Source organism: Scleropages formosus, chromosome 6 (assembly GCF_900964775.1).
Source record: "Scleropages formosus chromosome 6, fSclFor1.1, whole genome shotgun sequence".
Lineage (NCBI taxonomy): Eukaryota > Metazoa > Chordata > Actinopteri > Osteoglossiformes > Osteoglossidae > Scleropages > Scleropages formosus.
Window position 1 is genome coordinate 19,872,473 of NC_041811.1, and position 14,634 is coordinate 19,887,106.

General features: G+C 44.7%; 1 protein-coding gene across 3 annotated transcripts in view; it reads left to right on the plus strand.

The window, feature by feature from the left end:
- The window catches only part of LOC108925072 (WD repeat and FYVE domain-containing protein 3), a 74,080-nt gene extending 65,924 nt beyond the window's left edge, over window positions 1–8,156 (plus strand). For all 3 annotated transcript variants that reach the window (XM_018736796.2, XM_018736794.2, XM_018736797.2), the window contains 16 exons: window positions 64–183; window positions 618–735; window positions 842–948; window positions 1,446–1,599; window positions 1,707–1,798; window positions 1,904–2,116; window positions 2,445–2,592; window positions 2,750–2,904; window positions 3,603–3,761; window positions 4,172–4,351; window positions 4,588–4,770; window positions 5,142–5,238; window positions 5,375–5,746; window positions 5,890–6,001; window positions 6,341–6,538; window positions 6,961–8,156. In XM_018736796.2, coding sequence (XP_018592312.1) covers window positions 64–183; window positions 618–735; window positions 842–948; window positions 1,446–1,599; window positions 1,707–1,798; window positions 1,904–2,116; window positions 2,445–2,592; window positions 2,750–2,904; window positions 3,603–3,761; window positions 4,172–4,351; window positions 4,588–4,770; window positions 5,142–5,238; window positions 5,375–5,746; window positions 5,890–6,001; window positions 6,341–6,538; window positions 6,961–7,081 — 2,529 coding nt within the window. In that variant the 3' untranslated portion in view covers window positions 7,082–8,156. The remainder of the gene's footprint in view (window positions 1–63; window positions 184–617; window positions 736–841; window positions 949–1,445; window positions 1,600–1,706; window positions 1,799–1,903; window positions 2,117–2,444; window positions 2,593–2,749; window positions 2,905–3,602; window positions 3,762–4,171; window positions 4,352–4,587; window positions 4,771–5,141; window positions 5,239–5,374; window positions 5,747–5,889; window positions 6,002–6,340; window positions 6,539–6,960) is intronic.
- The last annotated feature ends 6,478 nt before the right edge of the window (window positions 8,157–14,634 follow it).

The window sequence follows — 14,634 nt, forward strand, 5'->3', positions numbered from 1 at the left end:
AGCTTTGATACCTCACCAGTGAATGCTGATACCCCTCATGGGGATCCTGTTTTTATCACACAGAGAGGGGAGATCAGTAACTTCCAGTACCTCATGCATCTCAATACACTGGCAGGGCGCTCCTATAATGACCTAATGCAGTACCCTGTCTTCCCCTGGATCCTTGCTGACTACGATTCAGAGGTACAGATTTTTACATGAGAGTATGACAGGTGCATTTCCAGCAGAATTTTTGTTTTTGCATTGAAGATTTAATTTCCCAAAGGGAAAGGGGGGGGGGAACTCAGTTTGCTGTGTAATGAGACAACCGAAAATAGTTCCCTGACCACTTAAAGGCAGTTGAGGGAGTCTTTGGAAGCATGACTATATAAGAATAACACCTCTCAAAGGACCATTTTCTCAGTGAAATTGGAGGCTTAATCAAAACTTTATAAAAAGGTATAATCTGTAGTTATTAAACCCAAACATTTCTCACACTTGCTGGGAAATTTTTTTTTTCATTAGCATGTAACAGTAATTTGCTGTATGTCAAGGTATTGTTGTAGAGGTGAGGACTGGGTTAGATATTTCATTGGAAGAATTCCTCACGAATTGGAATGTGATTGATTGTCTGGCAGGAGCTGGACCTCACAAACCCCAAGACGTTCCGAAACCTGGCCAAACCAATGGGGGCCCAGACAGAAGACAGGCTGATCCAGTATATGAAGAGGTTTAGGGACTGGGAAGATCCTAATGGTACATCTGCTTGCATGCTATATGTGTACTTTGGATCTGTTCTCAGGATGTTTCATACCAAGTGTGCTGACCAGCAGCGTTAACTTGTTGGCTTTTGTGTTTTCAGGGGAAACCCCCGCTTATCACTACGGGACTCACTACTCCTCTGCAATGATTGTGGCTTCCTACCTGGTCAGAATGGAGCCCTTCACTCAGATATTCCTCAGGCTCCAAGTGAGTGAGACAAAGACTTTCTTACCTAGTCTGTTCTACAAAATTGCAGGCTGAGGACTGCAAAACAGAACTGGCTTTGGTAAACATAGCTATATTTATTTCTATTCAGACAAAAGTCAAAGGTTTGAATCTCACCTCTAGCTGTGATATCCTTGACCAAAGTACTTACCCTAAAATCCAGTAAAATTACCCATTTGTACAAATGAGGAAAGAATTGTGGGTAACTCAGCTAAACAAATATGTAAAATAACCTCTTCATAATGAATTAAGAGCTCTAAAAGACATAAATAATTTATTATCCAACACTAGTAGCAAACCCCCTTTTTTATGGAAGCAGTTGATAGTGTAGTGGTTAGATCTGGTGCCTTTGGGTCTCTAGGTTGCCAGTTTGAATCTCACTTACTGCTGTTGTACGATTTGTCAAAATACAGTTCCTCGTGTCAGAGGTTTGCATTCTCTTTGTGTTTCTCATGGATGTTGATCCTAACCACCTGCAGGGAGGTCACTTTGACCTGGCAGACAGGATGTTCCACAGTGTCCGTGAGGCGTGGCTATCTGCCTCAAAACACAACATGGCTGATGTCAAAGAGCTCATCCCTGAATTCTTCTACCTCCCCGAGTTCCTCCTTAACTCCAACAACTTTGATTTAGGTGAAGGACGTTGTTCATTTTTTTGCATTGTATTAAGTTAAAGGTGTGATGAAAAAGGCACATTTTTTTTTTATTTCAGCCTCTTCTGTCTTTGACCATGCAAACAGGTAGCAAACAGAATGGCACTAAGCTTGGCGACGTGATCCTGCCCCCATGGGCTAAGGGTGACCCCAAGGAATTCATCCGGGTTCACCGAGAGGTACATGTGACGTCAGTACTCGACTCGCCACACTAATTAGCCCCGTCTTAACATGTTAGGCTTTGTGTTTGATCTTCTACCCTCTGTAACCCTGGTGCAAAACAGGCTCTGGAGTGTGACTATGTCAGCGCTCACATCCATGAGTGGATAGATCTCATCTTTGGCTACAAGCAGCAGGGTCCTCCTGCTGTGGAGGCAGTCAACGTTTTTCACCACCTGTTCTATGAGGGCCAGGTGGACATCTACAACATCAATGACCCGCTCAAAGAGACTGCCACCATTGGGTTTATCAACAACTTTGGGCAGATCCCCAAGCAGGTACTGAGAAGCAAGTGGCTCATAAATATTTTTACAGATGTCTTACCAAAGGAAGTAAGTATGTAAATCATTTGTGGGTAGTTTGTTGAAAAGCTACAAAATGTTGCACACAAAAAATGATCAACTTTGGATCAGGGAAGTTATTGTGTGAAGCTGACATTTCATCAGAATCAGTCAGACATTTTGAATCATGATATTCCACTCCTTCTCCTGTCCCACTCCCATGTCCTTCCCCATTGTTGTTTCCTTCTGCTTCTATTCCTTCTTGTATTCTGCCTGAGCATTGCTCTTGGGGATGCAACTGAAATCTGCTTTCTGCTTTTTTCAGCTGTTTAAGAAGCCTCACCCACCAAAGCGAGTGCGAAGCAAGTCCAACGGGGAGATCCCTGGTGTGCCGACGTCCCTTAGCTCTGCTCCAGACAAGATTTTTTTCCACCACCTGGACAACCTGAGGCCCTCATTGGCTCCTGTCAAAGGTAGGGCAGAATGTTAAATAATTCTTTTAGATTTTTTTGGACAGTTTGCTGCAGTTAGGTTGAATGAAGCAGCAAAAGGTGCAGGAACCATAGCAGGCATTAGTCCAAACTGTGGCCCAGTGATGATGATTTGTGTGTATATGTGTCTGTTCCTCAGAGCTGAAGGAGCCAGTTGGACAGATCATATATACGGACAAGGGCATCCTAGCAGTGGAGCAGAACAAGGTCTTGGTGCCCCCAGCTTGGAACAAAACCTTTGCCTGGGGCTATGCTGACCTCAGCTGCCGGCTGGCCAACTACGAGTCTGATAAGGTCAGTTTCCCTTTTCTGTCCAGTTTTGTTCCCAATACGTCAGCCATGGGAGCTGAGCACCCTCCATCTGAAAACTGCAAAATTTCATTTGTAAGCTTTTTTATAAATCTCTTCCTGGTGGCATGAATCCCTAGTTAAAGCACTCCAGTAGGTAAATTCTGTTGACCGCTCCTGTGTTTGCTTTTGTGTACACTGTGGGAGTCAAGAACATTCAATGAATTATGCTTACGGGACTGAATTCTCTGTTGTATGGTTCAGTGGAAACAGTCTGCATGAGCCACAGGCTGGCATTAGTTGTTAAATTCAGTCAGATGAGGAGGTTTTGATCTGCATTCAGGTTTGCTGCTGTTTCTCCTGTTTTTCCTCAAAGAATTAAAGGAAGCAGTCTGTAAATACTCCCCTTTTTCCCAGTCAGATTGGTGTTTGGTATGTAATATTAATAAAATAAGGTGATTATGGCATGTTCCTTCTGAAAATATGCTGAGGCACCATTACAAATGTGTCAGATGAATGGAGCTCATGCCATGCCTCTGCCCCCTAGTGGCTACATCTGCACTTGTTTTCTCCTGCTCTTCTGTTGAATGAAAACTTGGTTTCAGTAATAGAGTGTGGTGAACATGCCAGCTAAAGGAAATTAAAGACAATGATGTTGATATGATCCCATTATGTTGCTGCTTTTTTGTGATGTCGTGTTCCAGGCAGTCATTGTGTACGAGTGCCTGTCTGAATGGGGTCAGATTCTGTGTGCGATCTGCCCAAACCCAAAGCTGGTGATCACAGGGGGAACCAGCACGGCCATTTGCGTATGGGAGATGGGCACCTCCAAGGAGAGGGCCAAGTCACTCACCCTTAAACAGGTAAAGCCCTGTCACACTCACTTTGTTTTAAAGGTTGGTTGCAGTTGAGTTGTGAATTCTATTTTTTTTTCAGTCTTTCATGGAAAAACTCAGCTGTAAAATTGATTGCATGCCAGTGGATCAGTTAAATTTTTACATAAGTGCTAAGTGTCAATTTAAAGCATCTCTTAACAGCGACATATTGTTCCATGTGTCATATTTCTTGAAGCAGTTAATGTTTAACCCCCTGGAATTTTATTGATTCAGCTTCAAAACCACTGAGGAAAAAGTTCACAAAATGAGTGGATGGTAAAATGTTATGATTGCAAATGTTTTACCAGAATTTTCCTAAAGAACATGAAGGTGTGTGCCTAAATGCTTTCAACATGCATCACCCATGCTCTCCTTAATGTCACTTCCTGTGTTGACAGGCCCTGTTGGGGCACACAGATGCGGTGACTTGTTTGACGGCCTCCTCGGCCTACCACATTATTGTCAGTGGCTCGCGGGACCGCACCTGCATCATCTGGGACCTTAACAAGCTGGCCTTTGTCACACAGCTGAGAGGTCACCGTGCACCTGTATCTGCACTCTGCATCAATGAACTTACGGTAGGTGCAAACTGGGAGAAAGCAGAAGCATCATTTTACCTCGTAGACCGCATTGCCTGATGAAAATTAGCAGGAAATCGGCTTTATTTTAATTAGTCGCTTTTTTAGTAATTAATGATGCTGTATTCACTATAACTGGTAAAATATTCCTTTAGTGTTTTACTACCTTTGCCAGTGCTTCACTCTTTGATTCACTAAACATGTGAGCAATGTCTATACACCTGTCATGTGTGCAGGGGGACATCGTGTCTTGCGCAGGCACCTACATTCATGTGTGGAGTATAAACGGCAGCCCCATTGTCAGCGTCAACACCTTCACTGGCCGTAGCCAGCAAATCCTGTGCTGCTGTGTGTCAGAGATGAATGAGTGGGACACGCAGAACGTCATAGTCACTGGGCACTCGGATGGCGTTGTGCGGGTAAACTCCTTTTTGTCATACATCAGTCCTCATGCCATGATTGCATTCAGTTACTGGCTAGAGAATGTCTGTCTGTGACAGGCAGTGGAATATGTCTGGTTCATTATTTTGGACTCAAAGTATTTTATTCTCTTACTATGAATATACCCCATTTCACATCTTGCTATCAAATCAAAAACACAAATTATCCATCTTCTCATATGGAAGAAATGTTCATTTTGTTTCAAGGATCTGTGTAATTCAATAGCATTTTACACATGTGGGGCACTAACTTCAGCAATAGTACCATGTTGAATTTAGTGGAAAGGCTGGGTTGTAGGATGGTTCTGCTCAGTGAGCCAGACTTGTCACCCTGTTTTCTGTCTCTGCAGTTTTGGAGGATGGAATTCCTGCAGGTCCCAGAGACTCCAGCCCCAGAACCAGCAGAGCCCTTGGAGGTGACAGACTGCTGTGGAGAGGACAAGATAGGTATGTCCTCCCTCCACATATATTTGCACCTTGAGATGTTAATAATGAACACAGTAATAACAGCCATAACAGTGCACTGTCATTCTGCTCGGCTGCGCACACACTTGAGAAACACTGGCTGTGTGTGTCTGTTCAGAGAGTGGGGAGGCCCATGAGGACGACAGCAGCGACTCAGAGGGAGAGGAGCAAAGCATGAGACAGGAGTCCAAGCCTGCCCCAAGGCAGCCTGGTAACACCACTCACAGGCCCAAAGTTCCCCCTGGCGGTGGTCGGCCAGCCGCCGCCTGGTCTGCTGACACCAGCTCGGAAGAGTCACGCCGCTGGTCTGACACCCTGAGCCTGGACGAAAAGGACGGTTTTGTGTTTGTGAACTATTCGGAGGGGCAGACGCGGGCTGTCCTGCACCAGCACCATCCCCCCAACCCGCACCCCAGCCTGCATGGGGGGGTGCCACAGCCTCTACAACCCAACTCGACAGAGGCCCGGCCCTACAACCAGCTTCGACCTGGTATGATGGCTGAGGAACTCGCACTCGCTGTGGTGCACAAATAAATACAGATTTCATTGAAAACTGTAACAGATTTTAAGACACGTTTGTACAATCTTTGCAATCGATCACTGTTGGCTTGAGTGCTGTGTCTTTGTGTACAGGCTATAGATGGGAGCGTCAGCTTGTCTTTCGCAGCAAGTTGACCATGCATACGGCTTTCGACCGAAAAGACAATGCTCACCCAGCAGAGATCACTTCCCTTGCCATCTCCAAGTAGGTGGACTCTCTCTTCTTTCTGTGGTGCTGTTATCGGTATCTCAAGCCCTTCTAATGTGGCATATGTGTGTGTGTTTGCACATTAGTGTATATTATTGCTTATGAGTTACTTTCTTTACAAATCACTGGAATAGGAGGGGCTTTGAACCAGCCATCATCTTCAGGTTATAAGTTTATGCCATCAAGCACTGCGCTAGCTTGATGCCAGTTAGGACCGGCAGCACTGACTGTATTATTTGATGGTGCGCTGTTAAGGTCTACAGTTTTATAAGGTACACTTTGTGTGTGGCTCCACCCTCATTTCCTGTTAATGTATGCCTCAACCTGTCACGACAGGGACCACAGTAAGATTCTGGTAGGCGATGGGCGCGGCCGGGTCTTCAGTTGGTCAGTGAGTGACCAGCCGGGCCGGTCAGCTGCGGACCACTGGGTGAAGGATGAGGTGGTGGACAGCTGCTCCGGCTGCTCCGTGCGCTTCTCTCTGACCGAGCGACGGCACCACTGCCGCAACTGTGGCCAGCTCTTCTGTCAGAAGTAAGTCCAGGGCTCACCGCATCTCGCTGTAACTGAACTTCATAAATGCAATCGAGAGCTATGATTTTTGATATCTAAAGCAAGTTCAAACTTCTAAAAATTGGACTTGAACCAGTGAACCCATCCCATATATATTGAACATGTATACTGCTGCAGTTCACAGGTAATTTATTATTTGTATAAAGTGTTTTTAAGGGTAATGAATAATTTGGCTGGACTGTCAGATGAGCTTCAGTGTGAAATGCAAATCAGATGCTGAATTTTCTGACAGCCTCAACACCCCCCACTATTACAGTGTTTCTTTCAAGCACACATGGGATTGCACATATGGGATTACACACCCTGTCCCAGCCTTTGACACCTTTACGTTCATATTAAATACATGTACTGGTGTCACGCTTCTACGTTTGTACTCTTTCTAGGTGCAGCCGCTTCCAGTCAGAGATCAAACGCCTGAAGATTTCATCCCCGGTGCGGGTGTGCCAGAACTGTTACTTTAACCTGCAGCATGAGCGTGGATCTGAGGAAGGCTCAAGAAACTAGTTCCTCATCCCCATCACCCTCAAATACATGGGGGACCTGAGTGGGACAAGTCTATTTCTCTGTACTGTGTAGAGCACTATTTAAAAAAAAAAAAAAAAAAGGGGATCACTAATTGAGCAGTGTTTGATGTTCTTTGTGGAAAAGATAAGTATGATAGGGGAAGGGATTGGGGGAGAGAAAAAAAAAATCAGTGGCTTCAGATCATGTTCCTCTCTTAAGTTTTTGCAACCTTCTCTGACACCATGTAAACGCAGTCAAGGAGTCACAGGCTTTTTAGATTTTAGATGAACAATGTTTTAGGCTTCCTTTGGAAGAGACATGAAGTTGTTTATATTGTAAATAAATACAATGGCCTTTTTAGCTACAACATAAAATAACTATTGAAAACAGTTTTGCCTACATAGGAACTCCGAGGAGTCATTCCTGGGTATGAAAGTCATGAGTCTGTCACAGGTTAAATGAAATCTGAGTAGTAATTAAAGGGGAGGGGAGTATGAATGTTAAAGGAAAAAACTGGTTAAATTCAACTTCTTTAAAAGGAAAAAAAAAAAAAAAAATCTGTTTACAGTTGTGTATTTTTTTTTTTTCTTTTTTTGTTAATGTTGCCCACAGTACCAGCCAACTGCTAAAAGTCAATTTATTTAGTCATTTGGACATTTAACTAGACGGCTTGCATACGTTTAAGGAATGGCCAGGGCTACTGATGTACACTGACCCACATGCAGTCTTTTATGTTCTTGTCTTTGTTTAATCTGCTGTACTGCAGTGAATTTACTGTCACACATGCGTGATGGTAGCACTGTTGAAAACCTCCAGCAGTTTGGTCTGTCACTCATATCACATGGTGTCTTTGCACAACTAAAAACATTTCATAATAATGTAGATAAAGAACCTAACTGCAATGTTAATATCAGAATTAGGGTAAAACTATTTGCTGTGCACATTTTCAAGTGTGGAATGAAGTTATGTTGAAATATTTAGACTGATGGCTGGTACAGTCAGTAAAGATGTGTGTCGTATGGATGTGGATGAAAGTAAGATTTATTGGTTTTTTTTTTTTATTTTTATTATTTAGTGATACTGGCAGTGTCTATAAATTATTTCTTATTTTGTGTTTAAAAAAAAAAAAAACAGAATTTGGGTGACTGGGTCTGACCTTCAAAACAATGTGATCCTTTAATGTCCAATTATAGCTAGCCACTGTTGAGTGGCATTTGTAATTTTGTGTACTTTGCTGCTGCAGGGTGCCACTGTGTGCAGCGGAGTGCTTTGGGAACACAATTCAGGATCACAAAAAGGTGTAGTGTAGTTCTACAGTAACTCCTTATTGTATGCTACAAGAAGGAAGATTTGCCAGTTTTATGAAAATTTCAAAACAATGTACTCTGTAGTCAGCATAATGTCTGGCTCAGCATTGGGGTATGTGTGTCAGTTACTGACAGATTTATTTTTCTAAAAGTATAATTTTGTCTTTGGTACTGTGGGCAACAGAATATTTAAATGCTGCTTTAAAGTTTTATGTTCCCCCCCCCCCCCCCCCCCCTCAACTTGCAAAACACTTTCATGGACATTATCTGATGTAGCGTAAGTGCAGTAGTCCGTTTCTGATGTAGACATTACCTCTCCTACTTACTGTATAGTGTGCAGTCATATCATTATTCATGTACTGTATGTATATCTGGCCTGCAGTTATAACATCATATTGATTGCAGCTTCCAAAACTAGGTAGCAAAATTGATCTGTTATTTTGCACCTTCTTGTGTAAAAACTAAGGAATCGTTCTTATAAAATGCATTTTCCTTTTAGGCTCAATGGTAAAGGTTCTATTTCTTTACAGCAAAACAAACTGTATAAAGTATTTATGCAATTATATTGGTTTTAACTTTTTTATGAATACTATCATTTCAGCAAGTTTTGTTACTTGTTGCATGTCTAATAACACAGCTGACTTTCTGTGTCAGTGCAATGTACATGTTATCTTATTTTTGTTTAATTTCTTAAGGCATTAACTAATTACTTATCCCCAGAAACACCCTTATGTGTACAGTAAGGACTACAGGACTGCAGAAAATATGGAAAGGGGTGAAATTTTGTACAATATGAAAATGGACAGATCCTGTGATTATTTTTGGTGGTCTTGTGCTAGACTACATTACTACAGTATCTATTGTGCAATCTGTGATAGCTGAATGTTCATTGTATATTTGTCTTCAGTACCACTTCAAAACAAAGCGTAGATTAACCCGAAAGAAATATGTAACTATAATGCAATAGATCTGGTACTTTTTTATTTCAATTAAATTCCTGCTATTTACCACCAAGAGCCTCTTTGTTTCTTCATTGCTATGGTTGTGAATTTAGTCTTTTATTAGTGTCCTAGAATGTTTTAATAAAATATATCCATGTTGGGTAACATAACTGTAAGTACCATTGTACAAATTACTTATTGTACAGACTTCATTGGCCATGTCAAATTCAAAATATTTAGGGTTATGGAAGTAATATAAAAACTCAGTTTAGTTTTGATAGTAACTCTGCAGCTTTTTCCTGTTATAACTTATCCACGCCTTAAAACCGGATACCCTGATCTCTTAATATGTGGATGCAAGAATTTTTGAACTTACTAGGTTGTTCCTGAAAATGATCAGATTAAACAAACCCTAAGGCCAGTTGCAGGAAGTATAACATATCAATAAGCACTTTACTCTGTGCAGCACTAGCTGTGAACCACTTGTCTGAAATGAGGGAAATGCGTTGCTGTTTAAGTAATTAATTTGCAATATTGCAGGTTTAAGGTTTGTGTGGTTCAGTGGCCTACAGCCACTTAAGTTTGCCAGGTGATGAATGTATCTGTGATGTGAGGTGTTGAAGGACCCATGCAGTTCCATAATTAGAGTGAAGTACCATAGTTGTATTTTCTGAAAAATCCTCAGAGCTACCTTCTATACCTCTAAGCGATGATACCTTGTGGAGAGTCGTACAACTCCCTGCTGCTGCTGCTCTTGTAATCTTTAAAGGTACCCTAATTTGATCCAGAAAACTTAACCAACTGTATAAAGGGGTAAATGTTAGCTATTTTAGATAAAACAAACTATGCTAAACAGTTCATTGAAATTATAAACAAAGGTTTACAGACAGAAGAAAGCAGCTTCTGGGATAGGAATGGCTATAGGAGATTGAGATTATTTAACAAATACAGAAAAAGTACATGGCAAATATACTGAGGAATTCTGAGCACAGCAGTGTATCCTGTACCCAGACTGGTGTACCTGCCCTAACTAATTCATTACAGTTCACCATATGACTCCAGGGAGGGTGACATTCGAGAGGTATGTCTTGGCCTAGTTGACTCATCCAGCAAAAATGAGTTGTACATGTTACAGGGCAACAGTTCAAAACACAAATTTTTGGTTGGACAGTCCATATTATTGACCAACATTTCGCAGCCTATAGACACACACAGGTGGTCCCCGACTTACGATAGGGTTACGTTCCACGAAACCCATCAACAGTTGAAAATGCATTTAATACACTTAATACACACCTGTGCATGACAGACTAGGAGATGCAGATCTCTACCGCTGCCCAGCATCGCAAGAGAGTATCACTCTGCATAGAGTTTGCTCAGGAAAAAAAATCAAAATTCAAAGTACGGTTTCTACTGAATGTCTACTGCCAGGGGGGCGAGATGGCACAGCTGCTTTGGCCGGGGCCTGCTCTCTGGCGGGTCTGAGGTTCGAGTCCTGCTTGGGGTGCCTTGTGACGGACTAGCGTCCTGTCCTAGCTGTGTCCCCTCCCCCTCCAGCCTTGCACCCTGTGTTGCCTTGTTAGGCTCCAGCTCGCTGCGACCCCACTTGGGACAAGTGGTGTCAGTCAGTGTGTGTGTGTGTGTGTGTGTCTGTTGCCAGCTCACCATCGTGAAGTCGAAAAAATGCAAACGTAAGTCGAACCATCGTAAGTCAGGGACCACCTGTATAAGCATTGCATTAACTGGATTCAAACCTTTGACAAAACAGCCCAGGTGCTGTAAGGCACCAACACTACCTGCTGTGCCACCATGCTGCCCTTTTAAAAATAACATACTGAATATTTAAAAGCATATTTTTAGCAAGAGGTAGAAGATTTGTTTTTAAATGAGGGTCCACTTTATAGGGTGAACGAGTTCCTTCTGTTATAAAAGGATATGAATTTTCAAAGGTAGAAATATTTTGAGTTTATTTTCAATAGCATTTAACTTCACTTAGAATTTATCTTCACTTACCTTATCATAAAATTGTTAGTTGCGGTGGACACCATCTGTATTTATACAGCCTACCCATAGTGGGCAGTAAAAAGCACCAAAACACAATAGTGGTGTGAGATCACCTTAACCACTGGCGTCCATGGTGTTTACAGCTCCTCTTGGGTTACTAGGCTCTGTGATCAATAACAAGGTGAAGAACTTTGCACATGTTTATGGGGTGAATTGGTGAACGGTCAGTACCAGAATCAGTATAGCTATATCCAAGTTAAAGGAAACTCGTTCAAATTGTCCCTTCCTGGATCAGGGCCTTGGCGTGGCAGAAGGGCTTGTGCGATCTAGGGATCTCCAGAACTATGTTGTTGGGAGCAGAATGCTCCTGGTAGGATCTCCCAAGGCGAACAGGTCTGGAGTGAAGATCCAGACTAACACGATCCGAAAAACCCTTATGAAAAATGGAAACAGAAGACCATTTACCCTGCGTGGAATAGGGTCAACCTACCCCTGGAGCCAGGCATGGAGGCAGTGTTCCTAGGCGAGCGCTTGGTGGCCGGGCAGCCCACGTAACCCGGCCGGGCTCAGCCCGAAAAGGCATCGTGGGGGGGCCATGTGGGCCCACCACCTGCAAGGTCCATCATGGGGGTCGGGTGCAATGTGTACCAGGCAGCAGGAGGGGGCAGGGTGGTGCATGGCATCACGGCCCCTCGTGACAGAAACTGGCTCTTGGTACGTGGAATGTTACCTCACCGGGGGAGAAGGAACCGGAACTGGTACGGGAGGTTGAGAAATACCTACTAGATATAGTTGGGCTCACCTCCACTCATAGTGTTGGCTCTGGAACCAAACTCCTCGATAGGGGGTGGTCCCTCTCCTACTCAGGAGTTGCACGGGGTGTGAGGCGCCGGGTGGGTGTGGGGATACTCACAAGCCCCCGGCTGGCTGCCATACAGTTGGAGTTTGTCCCGCTGGACGAGAGGGTCACCTCAATGTGACTTAGGGTTGCAGAGAGGAAAACTTTGACTGTTGTGTGTGCTTATGCACCAAATTGCAGTTCAGAGTATTCAGCCTTTTTGGAGTGGGTGGGGTTCTGGACAGGGCCCCACGTACAGACTCCATAGTCCTGCACACGTCGGCAAAGACTGGGAAATCTTACGGGGAGGTGATTGGGAAGAATGGCTTGCCCGATCTGAACCCGAATGGTGAAATGTTATTGGACTTCTGTGCTAGCCACGGTTTGTTCATAACAAACACCATGTTCGAACACAAGGATGCTCATAAGTGTACTTGGTACCAGAACTTCTTGGGCCAAAGGTCAATGATCGACTTTGTAGTCATTTCATCTGACTTGAGGCCACATGTTCTGGACACTCAGGTGAAGAGAGGAGCTGAGCTGTCAACTGATCACCATCTGGTGGTGAGTTGGATCAGATGGCAGGGAAAACTGATGGACAGACCCGGTAAGCCTAGACGTTTAACGAGCGTGTGCTGGGAACGACTGTCAGAGGACCTTGTCCGGAATGATTTTAACTCACACCTCCGGGAGAGCTTCTCCCATGTCCCGGAGGAGGTAGGGGACATAGAGTCTGAATGGACCCTGTTCAAAACCTCCATTGTGGAAGCAGCCAGGCACAGCTGTGGCCAAAAGCTTGTTGGTACCAGCCAGGGTGGCAACCCGAGAACCTGCTGGTGGACACCGGTGGTGAGGGAAGCCATTAAACTGAAGAAGGAGGCCTTTAGGGCCTGGTTGGCTCTCGGGACTCCTGACTCAGCTGACAGGTACCGGCAGGCGAAAAAGGCAGCAGTGGCTGCGGTTGCAGAAGCAAAATCCCGGGCATGGGAGGAGTTTGGAGAGGCCATGGAAAACGACTATCAGTCAGCTTCAAAGAGGTTCTGGAGAACCATCCGGCAGCTCAGAAGGGGTCGGAGGAGTTTCGCTCAGGCTGTGTTCAGCAGGAGTGGAGAAACTCTGACCTCTGATGAGGACATTGTCGGGAGGTGGAAGGAGCACTTTGAAGAACTATTAAACCTGAGTGATATGCCTCCCTTACAGGAGTCAGGGCCTGAGGCTTTCGGGGTGTCAGAGTCCATTTCCCTGGTGGAAGTCACTGAAGTAGTTGGTAAACTCCACAGTAGCAAAGCACCAGGGATGGATGAGATCTGTCCGGAACTGCTTAAGGCCCTGGATGTTGCAGGGCTGTCATGGTTGACACGCCTCTGCAATGTTGCATGGAACATGGGGACAGTGCCTTTGGATTGGCAAACTGGGGTGATAGTCCCTATTTTTGAAAAAGGGGACCGGAGACTGTGTGCCAGCTATCGGGGTATCACACTTCTCAGCCTCCCTGGGAAAGTCTATGCCGGGGTGCTGGAGAGGAGGCTCCGGCCAATAGCTGAACCTCAGATTGAAGAGGAACAATGCGGATTCCGCCCTGGCTATGGAACAGTGGATCAGCTTTTTACCCTCTCACAGAAAATTGAAGGGGCATGGGAGTTCGCTAATCCAGTCTACATGTGTTCTGCGGACTTGGGGAAGGCCTATGACTGTGTTCCCCGGGAAATTCTGTGGGAGGTGCTTAGGGAGTATGGGGTACCGGGACCACTACTGCGGGCCATTCGGTCCTTGTACATATGGAGCGAAAGCTGTGTCAGCATACTCGGCATTAAGTCAGACCTGTTCAGCGTGGGTGTTGGACTCTGCCGAGGTTGTGCCTTGTCTCCACTCCTGTTTGTGGTTTTCATGGACAGGATATCAAGGCGCAGTCGAGGTCAGGAGGGCATTCTGTGTGGGAGTCGGAAGGTGGCGTCTCTGCTTTTTGCATGATGTTGTCCTTTTGGCACCGTCACATGACTGCCTCCAGCACGCATTGGAACGGTTTGCAGCCGAGTGTGAAGCGGTGTGGATGAGGATCAGCACCTCAAAGTCTGAGTCCATAGTTCTCTTATGGAAAAAGATGGCATGTCCCCTCCCAGGTGGAGGTGTTCAAGTATCTTGGGGTCTTGTTCACGAGTGAGGGACGAACGGAGCATGAGATCGGCCACAGACTGGGAGCAGCGGCAGCAGTAATGCGGTTGCTGTACCGGACTGTAGTGGTGAAGGGGGAGCTGAGGCATAAGGCGAAGTTCTCCATTTACCGGTCGATCTACATCCCTACCCTCACCTATGGTCATGAACTTTGGGTAATGACCAAAAGAATAAGATTGCGGACACAAACGGCTGAAATGACTTTTCTCCGCAGGGTGTTGGGACTCACTCTCCATGACAGGGTGAGGAGTTCGGACATCCAGGAGGAACTCAGAGTAGAGCCGCTACTCC